The sequence below is a fragment of the Periplaneta americana genome, chromosome 6 (genome assembly GCF_040183065.1).
Source record: "Periplaneta americana isolate PAMFEO1 chromosome 6, P.americana_PAMFEO1_priV1, whole genome shotgun sequence".
NCBI lineage: Eukaryota > Metazoa > Arthropoda > Insecta > Blattodea > Blattidae > Periplaneta > Periplaneta americana.
In genome coordinates this window covers 39,728,933-39,746,126 of record NC_091122.1, presented here as the reverse complement: position 1 = coordinate 39,746,126, position 17,194 = coordinate 39,728,933, and the positions used below count along the sequence as shown (strand labels likewise).

The 17,194-nt window shown below is 35.4% G+C and overlaps 1 protein-coding gene across 19 annotated transcripts in view; it reads right to left on the bottom strand.

The window, feature by feature from the left end:
- The window catches only part of Rbp (RIM-binding protein), a 409,454-nt gene that overhangs the window by 94,916 nt on the left and 297,344 nt on the right, over nucleotides 1-17,194 (bottom strand). For all 19 annotated transcript variants that reach the window (XM_069827954.1, XM_069827942.1, XM_069827940.1 and 16 more), the window contains one exon: nucleotides 14,813-14,944. In XM_069827954.1, coding sequence (XP_069684055.1) covers nucleotides 14,813-14,944 — 132 coding nt within the window. The remainder of the gene's footprint in view (nucleotides 1-14,812; nucleotides 14,945-17,194) is intronic.

Genomic DNA, 17,194 nt, shown 5'->3' with positions numbered 1-17,194 from the left:
TATAGTATATATTTATAGTATGTTACCAATTTGACATAAATAAGTAACAGTAGTACCATCATGACATTTTCTGGCAGAACCAAGGAAATTCACTAAAAGCTTTAATCGATATAGTCAGTGCTATAATCTTAAATCGTCAGAGTTCAAAATTTACTTCACTCTGAAAACTACTCCAGATATTAGACGAAGCATCCTTCGTATTTAAAAACCTAAGTGGTAAGTATATGTGTATTAAATATAAGAGAAAAAAAATCTTAAAAAGTTATATGTAATACAATGCTGGCTTATATTTATTTATAGTTATTTAGTAAAACAATTTAACTAATTGTTTAGAGAAAAATAATTTAATTACACTGGTCAACAAGCTTAAACATATTTTTTGTTAAAAGATAAAGAATGGGTTTTTCTTATAGAATTTTCGTGCTGATTTCAGATCTGTTTTCAAAATTGTTCTATCACCCAAGGTTTTTGAGTAATTATATGTAATGTACTTTAGACTTTTCTAGTATTGATATGTTGTAACATTTTACATAAAATCATATTTATTTACCTAAAATCTGTGTAAAATAGATTTTAGACTATAGTTCGCTTGAGAAACACATCTTTTAAGTGTCCACAGAATATTTGGGCTCCAGTTTTCCTAGTAGCTCCTTTCCATTCCATAAAAATTCTGATGATGAAGCCGCTCACTACCCGAAGGTTTTGAGGAAAGAAAAAATAGATGAGAATCCAAGAAGTTACTTTGAGAGATATATGACACCCCACCACGTTACAGTTCTGAATCAGCTCGCTGACAAGTTCTCTGTAATCTTCTGATCTATGGTTTCTAGAATGTAAGAGTCTGTTGAATGATCCTTAGGTTTCCAGCATATTGTTGGAACTGAAAAACACATATGACGGAATCCTTTTAGCCACCCAGTTAGACTAATAGAATTACATGGAGCACAACGGATTTCAATCAGGGACCCATTTCCTGTCCTCATCTATTTTGCAATCAAAAGAAAACTCATAAGCTCTTAACTAGTATCATAAAATTCACCTGTGTGCTTTCAAAGTCAATTAACCGCAAACGTAACAAAAATTGTTTGTGATTTACACAGTATTTCGAGGTATGTTTCACTTTATAAGATACTTTTACCACACTTAAAATGAGAACAAAGAAAACATAGATTATGAAACTTATTTCATGATTGTAAGTTCCAACTCAACTGAGAATTAATACTACTCTCGCAGTCTTATGAGGAATAAAATTAATTTTTATGAATTTTGACTTCACAGGCAACAGTGATCTAAAGTTATAGGTCAATTTTACTGTTAAAGCAATGAAATGAAATATTTGAAATATTTTCTTTCCATTAGCATGTTGACTGTATATAGCAATAAAAATAAATCAATTTTTATAAAATTACAAAAAAAAAAAAATGGTGGGTGGTAGAAAAATTCTGACTTCATTTTTGGAATCAGCACATGACATTACATACCGGTAAGAAACAGCAGAAATTATACATTTAACAAAATCATTGTTTACCAGTGTTATCTATCATATTTCTATTTTTAAAATCTATATTTTTAAGAGGCACTTTGCCAAATCATAATTTGAAATATATCAATAGGAATAACTTCAGCGAACATTTACAAACTTAACACTCGAATTTTATACCTTGTTATTAATTCCCACACTTGTGTCTATGGAGAAAGAAAGAAAAGGTCGAAGATTAGAAGGAATACATTCAGCAGAGAATTGGAATAAAAATCGAAAGATAAAGCACACTCATGGTGGGCTTAGCATTACAGATTCTTGTTGATGCAGGTTGTTGTTACACAACATATCTCATGCTGAAAGGTGGTGGGTGCTTATGAGCAGAGGTTTTACTGTACCTGCAGCCTCTTCCTGCTGTCCACCATATATCCCAACCCACTGTCTCACTTGCCAGAAACATATGACTAAATCAATGAAACAGAGGAAAAATAATCGTAACACTACTGCTTAGCGGCATTTCCACACATTCAGTCTAATGTTAGTACTTAATAAATCAATTACTACAATTACGAGATTAAATGAAACTCAAGAAACTAGTTATTTGGGAAATACATAGTTGATAGAAGTGCATTAAAAATTAATAAATTTTAACTACACTTGTACAGAAGTTTATCATACAGAATCAATTAGTTCCACAAAATATCATAACATAGCCTTAAAGATTATTTGCCAGGACTCTTATTATATTCCACATTTGATCGCTGTTTAGACTTTTTCTTCCAATATAAATGTTATATTGTTGCATAAGTGAAATGAAAGGGATTTATAACAGACACAGATTTAACAATTTCTGTACACACAATAAACTCGTATACTCATCTTTTTAATTATTTTGGTTGTTAAAGAAATATTTATCAACACAATTTTTTATATATATATATATATACAAATATATATACAAATATGTGAAGGAATAGCAGATTTACAAGTCGATATTTTCATTTTATTATCCCCATACAAGAACTTAGCTGTAATTGGGAGAAAATTACTATTAAGAATCAAATGAAAGAAAATACAAAATCCTGGCAAATAAAGAAAGAAGTTTGCTTCAGAGGTAACCTGAATGTAAGAAATGAAGGCGAAAGTAGATTAATTTATTTTAGTTTAGTACGTTCACAAAGAAAGGAATACATAATGCGTTGTAATTTTCCTCATTGTCTTACTTCCACTAAAAATATATTATATTATGAGTGAATGGTAAGTAATATACATACATTCTCATTCAATATCAAATTAAGTGTATTCTCTTAGAACCTGGCCATAAGAGCTAAATAATGTTTGCAGCAGATAGATGGGTGGCTCTAAAATTATTCCATCCCACGCAAACAACACAAACTAACAACACAAAATATGATTCTTGGAAAATGTTATCATCACCTTTGCAGCCTTATCCATGCAAGCAGACAAATACAAAAAAGAAAAATATGTTAATCAATTAATGATGAAATCATAATAATTAAGAACGCAACAGTCAGACTGAGAAGACACTTAAAAGAGATTTTCTTTTTCAGCTAAAAAAGCTAACAATTAACACCATTAGCAACAAACAATTTAAGGTTAGGAGAAAGGTTTAATCTACAAGTAAGGTACGGAAAGGTTGGGTTCTGTCCCACAGCCGCTACTGTCTGTTGGCCTGAAGGGACCAACTACAGCCAGGACAAGAACCCCTTATTGCCATGCACAACACAACACTGCTGCTGATGTTTATTGTTACTATCATAAAACGCTGTTCAATATAGCTATGATGATGACAACTGCTGCTTTTGTTGCAAGGTATTTCAAAATACTGTGACCTCTTCACCTGGTTATTTTTATCTTCACATTGGTCTTTTACTGTAAATTTAAAGCCATAAAAATATCATAACTGTATACCAAAACGTTGCTAGCATAAGTAAATGAACATATTAACTTGCGCCTCTCAATTAAAACATTAATTAATTTTATCACATTAATTAGTAATTGAAGTTTCTATAAATCGTACAATTATTGTTCTTAAGTGTTATAATTACTTTTTACTCAGTCTTCTACCACTGCCAGATTGCGTCCAGCTGGCAATGATGAATTATTATTGAGTAGAAGACTGAATGAACTCATTGTACGTTTAGTTGATCCTTCAATACGAGTGACTGTAAAGTCACATCCAGAATTTTAACTTGTACCGAAGGGTCAATTAAAGGCGAGTTCTACTCAATAATGACGCACTATTGTCGACACAGCGAGATCTAGCAGTGGCGGAACACTACCAGTATGTAAAAATAATTTTTATAAATATATATATATATTTTTTTTTATCCAATGCCACCAGGTTGTCTTTTCGACATTTCTGGTCTTCTCTCCTGGCTGTGGCTTAATTGTAACCCACTTCTGAGGTTGGGGCACCTGGAAGGCGGAGTTACATTACCCCGATGATGTGATAGGATGATTATGATAATGTGGTGCCAGGAGAGGTCTTAAATCTAAACTTAACCTAAATTCCAGACCATGGACGAACACAGGAATAATCCCCTTTAAGGAAAAATTCCTGTGCTCTAACCGGGAATTGAACCCAGGACCTCATGAACTATAGCCAGAAGCTGTGACCACTAGACCATGAGGCTGGTCTTTTATAAATATATACATTACAGTATAATATACATTATAATAAACGATGTGGTATACAGAGTTATTTTCGTGACTACGATACACACTTCTATGAAAACAGAGCGAGTCAAAACAACCAGTACGTTTTCGGAATTCATGTCTGGAAAAGCACTTGTTACGAACTATTATATAATCATAATAATTGTAATTAGAATACTAGGTTAAATATTCGGCAAACTCTCTGGCATGTACACATACTGAGATGCATATTACACTAAAATAAAATAATCTGAATCTAGTTTTTGTAACAATTTTTTTTTACTTTAATTAATTTAGTTATTTCCATACAGCTCAGTTAGTAGAGCAGCTGGCTACGAACTGGAAGATCCGGGGTTCGATCCCGAGTGGTGGCGGGATTTTCTCATTTCAAAACTTCCAGAACGGCCTTGAGGTCCACTCAGCCTCTTATCAAATTGAGTACCGGGCCTTTCCCAGGGGTAAAAAGGCAGTTGGAGCATGGTACCACCATCTCCTTCCAGTGCCACGGTCAAGAAAGCATGGGACTCTACCTCCAGCACTTCATGTGCCTTCATGACATGTGAAGGGGCTACCAGAAAAAAGTTATTTTCATACTTTCATCACATAATAATGGCCGATCTGGCATACATCAACGAACGAGCTAATAACTAAATACTATAGCTGTTAAGAGCAGATATTCGGAATGGCGACTCAGAGTAATCCCTTATTCATCTGTCGTAAAAAATCTTGGCTTCTTTTTTGATAATAATCTAAGTTGGAATTTTCAAGTTAAAGAAACGATAAAAAAAACCTGTTCCTCCATTCACTGTTGGAGTCACTTGAGAAATTTCTTGCCCCAGCAACTAAAACTTACCCTAGTACAATCCAGGGGCGTATTTTGCTGGCTACCGGGACTACTGGCGGTAGCCCAAGGAAATTACAAAAGAAAAAGTTTATAATATAACATAAGTAATAATTTTGTATTATTAGTTTTACCATAGTAATTAAAATTAAAGTAATTGTTAGATATATTTTGTGTAATAATAGGGTCAGCGGTAGCCCAAACCCTTTAACCAGTATACGCCACTGGTACAAACCTTAGTAATGCCGCACTTCGATTATTGTGACGTTTTGTTAAGTGACCTAAGTTCTGAATTGTCAGTCAAGTTACAGCGAGCTCAGAATATGTGCGTCAGATACGTGTGCAACATCCGACGATATGATCACATATCACCGTCCTTCGCAAGTCTTTCGTGGCTCCGACTTAAAGAACGCAGAACTTTACACTCTTTGTCTTTACTCTATCGAATTCTGCACACCTCAACACCAAATTACCTTTCGTCTCGTTTCTCTTATCTATACTCTAACCACGACGTAAATACCAGATCACTTATCTGTGGCACGCTAAGTATACCTCTTCATAGAACATCTTGTTATTCATCTTTTACAGTATCCACCTCGCGTCAATGAAATTCCTTGTCACAAAGTATTAGGGGCTGCAAGACAATAAACACCTTTAAAAACAGCTTAAAAGATAACCTTATTAGCATTTCATTCCAATCTTACTGATTTAAACTATCACTGACTACATTGTTACTTCATTCTTTAGACATCATCCTGATAGTGCTGTATTTTCAAAATTGTCTCATAATAATCTCTTTCTATTATCTAATATTATTTGAAATATATTAACATTCTATGTATTTTAGCTTAATTCTGCTACACAGTTTATTTCAGTGTCTAATTAATAGTTCATAGTATTTTGTTGTTTAATTTGTATATAACTCTTGTATACATGTAACTCTCACTTAATCAAATTGTTGAATTTTTTGTAAGTTCATGCATATGTATATACACTTTTTGCTGGTTGAGTGGAAGAGAAGGCCTTACGGCCTTAACTCTGCCAGCTAAAATAAATCATTATTATTATTATTATTATTATTATTATTATTATTATTATTACAGAGTACAGTTACAAACAATATAGCATAGGAATGTGGGTTTTCGCAGCTTTGTAACAATATTGGTGTCTTTCGACTATTGCGGAAAACAAGAAAAAAATATATCAGTTTTAACTACAAGACACTGTTAAAAACGAAGGTTTTGGAAGGACTTTTTACGGATTATGCCTAGCCATGTCTTTTAAACCGAATTTTTTTATCAGATTTTATTAATTTAAACAGTCAAGCGAGTTGCGTGGGGCCACCTCGAAAAATTACTGATCCATTCCATTTCTATTCTTACCACTCTCACAGTCTTTTCCTTTATTAATCAATCAAGTTTTTCTTCTTTTTCATCTTCTTCTTATTCTTCTTTTCCCCCTCCTTAATGTTGCGCTTTACAGCTTGCTTACACCAAAACAGGAATCCCTTTGCCTTTTCCTCAACCTTCCTGAACCTCTTTTTCTTGTAGGTATTCAATCTCTTGCAGTTTTAACTATCAGTACTTTAACTATTTTGTTGTCAGATATCCTTGGCATGTGCATTTCATCTAATCTTCGAAATTCCCTATTTTCTATTGGTTGTAGTCACTCAGGTTCACGCTAAAATTATTGCAAATCTCACTGTACAACAATATTTAAGTATTGGTACCTAATGTCTGCACAACGATCTTTATTATCTTACAAATTATTTACGAAAATTTAACAAGTATACAATAGAAGCCCGATATAGCATAGTCGTTGGGAACATATTTCATGATTCTAAAGTCATTAGGCTCTTTCGGGATTAGTTTCATATTTGCGCCAGTTATGCAAGAGATTCATTTTGTCTTCCGAATCTGTTTGAAGAGCGAAATGGGCACTTTGTTTAATTGCTAAACAAGTGTGAGTTGAGTCTGTAGTTTTGGTTGTATCGGTAATTTACAAGTCAGCTTAGCATATTTATCAAGAACAGGAAAGAACATCACTAAGAAAGCATACACAGCAAATCAAGAAACCATTCCCCCTGCAAAAACCCTTTACACAGTCCAATCTCTGGCAGTTTGTAGCCTATACAAATTGTGCTGTAGATATCATTCCATCAACATATAAATCGCGATTTTATGGGTCCGTTTTTTCGGGCCCGTGTTTGCAGGAAGATAACTCATTGGTTTAAATGGACACGTGCACACATTGCCACTGAAATGGAGATGGCAGGAAGCGATTGCACTGCAACAAGTTTGTAGGACACCACACAGCGGGATCCTATGCAATGACTCAAGCATTCAAGTATTGGCGTCGTCTTTTTTTTTGGTCCTGCACTGTACAGTGGATGTAAGAAGTATTCGAACCAGTGGCGGATCCTCGGGGGAGAGAAGGGAGGAACGTCCTCCTCACATTTTTGTTCTTTTGAAAGTAAATACCAAATAAAATATATGCCTTGAAATTCGAGGAAGATTCGATAATTTTTAAGTTCACAACTATAAGAAAACCTCGGTTGATCAAGTTTTAAACGACGCACACTCATATGCTGCTAGAAAACTGTGAGAAGGATGCGAGATTGATTGTGTAGAGGAAAATCAATCCATTCCTCCTTTATTGTAGTTAACACACATAGACAACAGTGCGCTAGCGGCAGAGAAAGAAGCAGAGTTTTAAAGCCAGTAAATGAAAGGATAGGGAGGAGATCCTCCTCTGAATCAGCGCATGGGCGGGAAATAGAAACTGACTGGTCTTGCAGCAAGCTCGCTGCCATCTAACGATGCTGCATTCAACCAGACTATAACACGTCATCTAGGAGGAGACACAATAAAAACAGTTTTAACGCAAAGCTATGAAAGACACCATATAAACTTTCTTAAAATTATAAATCAAAATATATTATTCATTGCACTTTATATAAGCTACTATTCATGGTTTTAAACTTTCGAGGATATCTGAAAGCTGGAGGTGGATTTATATAAAACAAAGAGGAAGTAGTTCTACATTAGTATCGCAGATCTTTTTGGCCCCTGAAATTCACTTCCATTCATTGTCTACTAGACAGGACAACAGCCAAGTTGTCAGTTTTTTTTACAAATATATTTGAAATTGAAAGTACTGCAAACTACTTGTAAAATGTAATGTGGCAACACAGACCACGTGGGTGGGTGCAGTGTTCTCGCTTTCCTAACAGATTATTTCTCATTCCCATTTCCGTAAAACGGTTCCGGTTACGTGCTAGTAGCTGGTCTCTTCCAACACGTGTGATGCTGTAGTGTGCGTGAAAAATGCTGCGAAGTTGTGAATTACCTTGTAATTGCTAATTTGTGCAATTATTCAACAATGAATGGAAGTGAAAACATATTATATTTTGGACAATTTAGGAAACTCAGTTTACAAAAACAGATTATTGCTATACAAAAGGGAAGGCCAACCCTAACACTACCTGGTCTTACATGTATGCATGTAGGCTAATTTGTAGCTTGTTTCTCTCAAGAAGATATCATTTTGAGCTGCTAACTTCTTTCCTCCTCTTAAAAAATATGCAGGAGCCGCCACTGATTCGAACACCAATAAACTTGTAAAAAATATTATAATTGTACGGTAATGCATTTATTTATATGCTCCATTTTGTCTGCACATTAACTGAAATATAGGGAATATTCAGTATTGAGAGGAAATTTATAAAACCGTTTTCTAAAATGTGTAATTGTGTAAATTCAATGTATAAAATTTACTATGTTTTTAACTCCTTTCCACTCCTCCCAGTAACCCTCAGTCATTGGAAAATGGATTCATCACATGTCATTCTGGCATCACACAGGAAGTAACTAACGATGGCATTGCCATGTAGATCCTCCCTACCACCTTATCAGTAATGAACACAAAATCTTTGGAAGTCTCTAGTAAAGCATGTGGAAGGTAAAGGAACAAAGTGCGATGTTGCAAACAGTAGCATTCCCTTTCTCCCTTCATCCCAACAGCTGGTGGGAGGGCAGGCAAAGATTTTGTGATCATTACTGATAAGGTGGTAGGGAGGATCTACATGGCAATGCCATCGTTTCTTCCTGTGTGACGCCAGAATGACATGTGATGAATCAATTTCCCAATGACTGAGGGATTCTGGGAGGAGTGGAAAGGAGTTTAAAAAATATAGGAGCCGTTTCACTGTAGTTGAAGGATGGCCTTGTCATCTCGCGCAGGCTACGTGGGCCACAACATGTGGAAGTCTTACAGAGTAGACGCATTTTCGTCCACAGCGCATCCAAATTCATGCTTCAACCACCATGGAACGGCGGCTTTTACATTATGGAGCTGTCAGAAGTCACTTCTTTGGCTGCGGCAGGTATAAACACCTGTATCGTAATCAAGGAAACACTCTGTTTTTGAATTTAAATACTATTATAGTCACAATCATGCCATGGTATGAAAGAAAAATTACACAACCTCAAGCGGGAATCGAACCTGCGACTTCCTGTTCTCCGGTCAGGCGCTCTACCACTGAGCTATCGAGTTCGTCTCACGCCAAAGGCTTGGAATTATCCTTTCATACTGGTGACTCTGTTATAGAGTACTGTCCATAGCGTCTGATCTAGTCAGCACTGCTAAGGGTGTGAAAACTTTTTTTTTACAAATATACGTCACCAAACATCGTAAGATGAAAGATTACTCTGTTTTTCTTATTACAATTTTCTTACAGTGACATTGAAGGAATATTTGCTAGAATGAAAACTGTGTCCATTAAACTGTCATAATAATGTAATTATAGAAAGAGTCCTAGAAACATGTGTAATAATTAATTGATGAACTAGTGGACTTACTCGTGTTAAATATGTAATATTCGTCCGGCTTACAGCTGTTTCAGTGCATCACGCACCATCATCAGTGCTACTCTGAGTAGGCTCTGATGATGGTGCGTGATGCACTGAAACAGCTGTAAGCCGGACGAATATTACATATTTAACACGAGTAAGTCCACTAGTTCATCAATTATATTCAAGTGTTAAAAGTGGTGTATGCAAGATTCAAAAATGGTGTAATAATTGTTTAATTTTTGGCATACATACTCGGTTCAAAAAGTTTCCAGAATATATTTTTTTCGCTGAAATGAATAATTTTATGTGGTATATTTCTGTTTCTAGTGTTGATGTCATTCATGACTTCACTTCCGTAGAAGTTTCATGATCATAGTCATTGTTGTTGTTGTGTGGCAACTGTGCAAATATTTAATTTTGTTTTTTGTTTTTTTTGCACAAATCTCCTTCAGAGACATTAAGAATGCTTGAAAAAGCTTATTGGTGAAGCAGCAGTGAAAAAAACGCAGGTCTATGCCTGGTATAAATGATTTTCTGAAGGGCGACTGGAGTGCTGGTCGTCTTTGTTAATGCAACGAAAAAATATCACACAGACAACAGCAGCAAGTTGCCATACAACAACAATGACTACGATCATGAAACTTCTACGTAAGTGACATAATGAATGATGCCAACACCAGAAACAGAAATATATCACATAACATAGTTCATTTCGGCGAAAAAATTTATTCCAGAAACTTTTTGAACCGAGTAATATTATAGATATAATATGCAGTGTTTATTAACCAGGAACATTTTAAACTAAGATATTCTGTTGTATGTATTTATTATGTGAAGAACAGGAGAATAAAATCAATGATAGTAAACTTGTTAAATTGCATTGAATAATTTCAAGAGAAAAATTGTTCCAGGGCTGGGTATTGAACCCAGAACCTTTGCCTGAGAGTGCCAATACCCTACTGACTAAGCTACCCAGGAACTATACCAGACTTTGGCTCAATTTTCCCCGGAGTTCCTGGGTAGCTCAGTCGGTAGAGCATTGGGGAGCTCAGCCAAAGGTCCCGGGTTCGATACCCGGCCCTGGAACAATTTTTCCCTTGAAATTATTCAAGTCAGCTTTACAGGGAGCAATACCTGAAAAGCCAGATTTATATTGTTAAATTGCAGTTTTGAATGTAAGGACTTCAAAGTGAAGAGATATATTATGGAAGACAGCTATACAGGCCCGGACTTTAGCAATAAGAACAGGGAATGGTAAAAAGAGAATTTAATAATCTAAACTGTTTAGCAGGAATGCAGGAATATAGCTTTTTCTTTATCAATAATTGCCAGTGGCGGTTCCTTGGGGGAGGGAAGGGAGGAACGTCCTCCTCACATTTTCTTCTTTTGAAAGTAAATACCAAATAAAGGATTTTCAAGTTCACAGCTATAAGAAAAACTTGGTTGATCATGTGCTGTAGAAAACTGTGAGAAAGATGCGAGATTGTCTGTGTAGAGGAAAGGCACTCCATTCCTCCTCTACTGCAGTTAACACACATAGACAACAGCGCACTAGCGGCCAGAGAAAGAAGCAGAGTTTTAAAGCAAGTAAATGAACGGAGAGGGAAGAGATCCTCCTCTGAATCCGTCATGGGCAGGAAATAGAAACCGACTGGTCGTGCAGCAAGCTCGCTACCACTGCCACCTAACGATGTTCCATTCAACCGGACTATAACACATCTAGGAGGAGACACAACAAAAACAGTTTTAACGCAACGCTATGAAAGACACCATGTAAACTTTTTTTAATTATAAATAAAAAACATTATTCATTGCGCTTTATATAGGCTACTATTCATGGTTTGAAACTTTCGTGGATATTTGAAAGTTAAAGTCGGGTTTATGTAAAACAAAGAGGAAGTAGTCTTACGTAGTTGGCCCCTGAAATTCACTTCTATTCATTGTTTACTAGACAGGGCAACAGCCAAGTTATCAGTTTTGTACAAATATATTTGAAACTGAAAGTAGGTACTCCAAAGTACATCATTTTTAACATAAAAAATTAATCGGCCACCGGCAGCTTTGAACAATAATGATAGCATGACTTTACAAGAACTGACATTCTTCAAAAGTATGTGATACTGAACTTGTAAAATGTACATGTGGCAACACAGACCACGTGGGTGGGTGCAGTGTTCTCGCTTTCCTCAGATTATTTCCCATTCCCATTTTCATTTCCATAAAACAGTTCCGGTTACGAGTTAGTAGCTAGTCTCTTCCAACACGTGTGATGCTGTAGTGTGCTCGAAAAATGCTACGAGGTTGTGAATGTCCTTGTAATTGTTAATTTCAACAATGAATGGAAGTGAAATCATAATATATTTTGGACAATTTAGGAAATTCAGTTTACAAGAACAGATTATTGCTACACAGAAGGGAAGGCCAACCCCAACAATACCTGGTCTTACATGTATGCATGCAGGCTAATTTGTAGCATGTTTCATTCAAGAAGGTGTCATTTAGTGCTGTTAATTTCTTTCCTCCTCTTAAGAAATATGCAGGAGCCGCCACTGATAATTGCCTATTATATTGTGTACGTAACTGATAAATGTGCTATCCTAACTCATTCCTATGCTACTTTTACAAGTGTTTCAACAAGATTAGTTTTGTTGGTTACCGGTACTTGCACATGACTAACTCTGCTCATCTGATTTCGGCTCTAGTGATAAATCATTCTGAATTTATGCGCCTTCTTCTAAGATGGTGGTGGGACCACTTCACTTGTGGCTCTGAACCAGCAAGTTTATAAATAGAACATTCCTACTCTTCACCAGCAGAGATCTCTCCATTGGTTATCGAGGTGTTATCTGTTACAAAAAATTGAGACACCCATCGCCCTCAATCTGGTATCAAACTTGCATTCTTTGGCTCTGAAGGTATCTAACTTATGTTAACCACTAGACCAATGAGGACGATAAATAAGTAATAATGCCTAGGCCTAAACTACAAATTCTCTATGCTCTGAGATTTTCGACAGATGAACATTGAATATTTTAAAATTTGGTTCTACAAGTAAATTTTTCCATTGAAACTAAGTATTGACTGTAACCTTATTTATAATACTTCTATGATAGGCGCGTTTAAATTAAAATGTTTGCCATATAATAAAGAATAATTTTATAAAACGATGTGAAAGGATGTACTTACTCGTGATAGTATGCATTAAAGCACTGGTCCATTGCACATGTTCAGAATATGAGGTAAATTATGAAATTTACTGTTTGAATGACATTTGTTCTCCTTTTTTATTTCAGGCGCAGTTACAATCTATATTTTGTGACATTCGATTTTTAATTAGTGTTGCTTTGGTGAAGATAAATGTGTACGTAATTCAAACTTGAACAGCTTTTCAAAATACTTAACCTGTTGTAGAAAATCCAGATTTAGCAAGTATGCTGTTAGTTTTCTGATGCAATTTGTTTTAAGCCATGCATCTAACACTGAACTCAACTAAGCGCCCTTAGTCTTCTAATGAACAATTGCCAAAAACAAATAACAACATAACATTTATTCACTCAATATAACCTCACCATTCATTGCCAGGTCATATTCGAGGTCATCATAAGGAGTCTTGCAACAAAATCAACATTCTTAAAAGTACAACAGAATTCAAACCAGAGTGGCATATCAAAATTGTAGCTTTGTATAACATCTGTTATATCTCTTTTTAATCTATAACTCCTATCAAACAACTGTGAGATACCATTCTGGTTAGTTTACATTAACATATATCGTTTCGGAAATGGTGAATGATATAAATTTAAAGATCTCAAGAAGCACTGTGTAAAGATATTGTAACTATTGAAATCTAAAGAATTCAATTAGAAGAACACAGGGTTTTCTTTGTAGAGTATTGAAGGAAAGTTCCAATACTTGTACTGTGTGGTAACTAATAAATACGAATAATCTTATTTTGTATGAAGTAAATTCCATTTCAATCATAATTTTATAAAATGAAATAAATGTTCTTTTTAATTTTAATATTTTATCACAATAAAAACTGAGAAATGATTTGGTTGAATAGAACAAGAATATAAGAAATACATTTCTTTTTAGGAGTTTTTTATTTTTTAGCAGTTGTCACTAATGCTCTTTCCTCTCAATGAAGGGGAGCACACTTAGCCAGTTGTGATACTTCTTGGACAGATGGCCAACCTTTCTTGGAAGGTAAGAAGATGATGTAAGAAATTACCTGTATGTTATGAAGGAGTGTAACATTGGGAAGGAATTGGGTTGTGTCCCTTGTATTTAGTACTATCCCAGCATTGCATGAAGAAACTTGGAAAACCACGAAAAGCCTCAAGTCAGAATGGCCGATCCCTGAGATCGAACATTTTAACAATAAATTATTGATTTATTAAATCAATGAATTAGACTGCCTTACAAATGAATGTATACGAATTCTTAAAATGTTTGAGTAGGCCTATGGTATGCATTATAAACTGAACTTAACAAAAGTGTTTCAAACTGTCATATTATTCATCTATTTTGAAACAATTCTGACACCCAGAACAATATATAGCAAGTATCCATTATTAAACAGAAGTTATCAAGATAACTGTGTCTCCTAATTGAATTCTTAAAATTGAAAATTAGTAAGTATTCGATTATATAGATAGAACAAAGGGAATGTTTCGTTTATTCAATCCTGCACCACAATATCTAATTACTAAAATTCGGAAATGAAATGATTTAAAGATGCAGATAAGTTACTACCTATTTATAGGGTTGTCATGAGGCTGTAATTTACCTGCAAAGTCACTAAAATAAACTTCACAGGAACATGTTGAAAATAACAACACAGTGAACTAGCTAAAAATATTTTGAAATGTTTAATGTATGTGTTTTCAATAGAGCAATAAATTATACAATATTGTCTTTTTGTAAATTAAAATTGTAAATCCATAACCGTAGTCTCACCTTTAGGCAGTGTACGGAAGTCAATATGACAAGAGAACCTCTCCATCTGCTGGCTTGCCTTCTCGTCAAAAGTAGGGGCACGTATATTTTTGGCTCTAACCGTCACCCTGTACACCGTGTTAGGGGCCAGGCCTGTAATGACACCAAGCAATTTCATCTCTGCGACAGTATATTCTTCAACATTGCATCTTATATTAACTGGCATGTGAACAATTATTTCAAATTACATGTTAAATCACAAAATGAATTAGTGAATTACAGAATATTCGTATTGTACTCTATAATGAAAAAAATTAAAGACTGAACATATAAGACTGAAAATGCAAAACACCATGTTATTACTGAGTAGGTACATTATGTCTGTATTTTGGTGGAAAAATAAATTAACAAGACTATGCAAGAACATTTTTGTTTATTCAGAAAATATAAACAGTGTAAATAAAAATTCTTAAATATTCCTTCTACATTTTCAGCAACTTGAAGGTTTCTCTGAATATTTCTCCTATTCTAACATAAGGATATGGGAAACAATGGAATAGGACTCTGTTGTAACTCGATAAAGGAAAACAGCATATAATAATCTATGAATCTAAATGACTATATCAGTGTTGTAGATACAGATATGTGGCACCTTGGGAAGAATAGGGCCACAAATGCAAATATTTCATAAATTGAGATAACACTGCTGCCAACATATGAATTCAACTTCAATGTAAACAATAATCAATTTCGTGTAGACACACAACAACAATAGTATTTCAGCCCTAAAACATGCACGCACATGCGCAAACTCTTTTTTTCTCTCTCTCTCTCTCTTTCTCTCAAACAAGAATACCCTTTCACACAACAAAACACATACCAGTACACAATCTTTCTCTCCTCCTGTCTCTTCCACAAAGAGGTTGTGTTCGGCCAGTACAGCACAAGGCAGCAAAATCACTGAACGCCTTGCTGACTGACAGCACTTCGGCTTTGCTGTAATAGCGGTCGCCATTTTTTGTAGTAAAATTTTTTCGCTGCACTTCTGCTGTTCACTCAGCGAAGAAGCAAAGGAGATTGTTTGTAAACACAGTGGACATTTTGGAATCGGGTAGTTCAGCCCATCACAGCTGCTGCCACTCATAAAAAATTAATAGCTGGATTAGCACTGTCCCAGCTGAAGGCAGTCAAACACTGTCACCTCTCTTACATGAATTCACTCACAGAGACTAAAATTTTCATTTTTTTCCACACACTATCGCTTTCTTTTTAGTACGAATCCTCTTATCTCTTTCTCACACACTTTCTTTTCCCCTTTCTTTTCCACACACAAAAAGTCATTTCACATACATCACGTACATGGATACATATAAACTAAGATTTACTTTTTTTCTACTCTCTCCTCCCACACATACACTTACCCTCCCACCCTCTCATTCACGCACACAGCGCACACTTTCACTTTTTTTCCATATATATATATATATACATATACACACACTTTGTTTCTAAAAAGAAAACACTCACACTCACTCACTCCCTCTCTCTCTCTCCCTCTCTCTTACACACTCAAACTCTCTCTCTCTCTCTCTCATATTCTTTCTCTCTTTATCTTCCTCCCTCTCTCTACCTCTCTTTCCTCCCCCAAATACACAAACACACATTCACTCACGAACATATCCCCCCCCCCCCACACGTATCCACATACATACTTCTGCCCCCCTCACACACGCACACGCACAGTCTTTCATAAATATACACATACTCTCTCTGTAAAGGGGACACTTTCTCTCAAATACATATGTAGGGGAATATGGGGCAGGACGGGGAAGGGGGGCAGGACGGGGTATAGCCTCTATCTTCCCAACAAGTAGTGCAATCTACCGAATTTTTTTTTAGAACTTCGTCAACTCATGTAAATATATCATCACACAACACTTACTGCCACTCCTTGCATCTGTTGTATGTTATTCGGTTGCTGCATGATATTGTATCATTCATTTGCAACTTTAAAGTATTCTCTTGTCACACGTAAGTAGAAATGAGATTTATTTAGATAATCTATTTTAATGTCATATTATAGAGTGCTTACCTGGCTTTTAATTCCGAAACTTTCTTAAATTTCGTGCGTTATTTTTCCCGCCAATACCTCATAACATAGAAATTGTGACTGTGGGGCAAAACGGGGTGGGGCATAACAGGGCAGTATCCCGTCCTGCCCCACGTCATATTTAATTAAATTTCACCTCCTGTAATTGGTTGTTCGTTCTGTTGTTTGTCAGAAGAAGGTTGGATTAGATGCGTATCATGTTTGAAATGGGCTCACAATTGTTGTGCAGGAGTAGACAGTGAAGATGAGGATGCCACGCACATTTGCATATTTTGCAAATGGCTTTTTCTCAA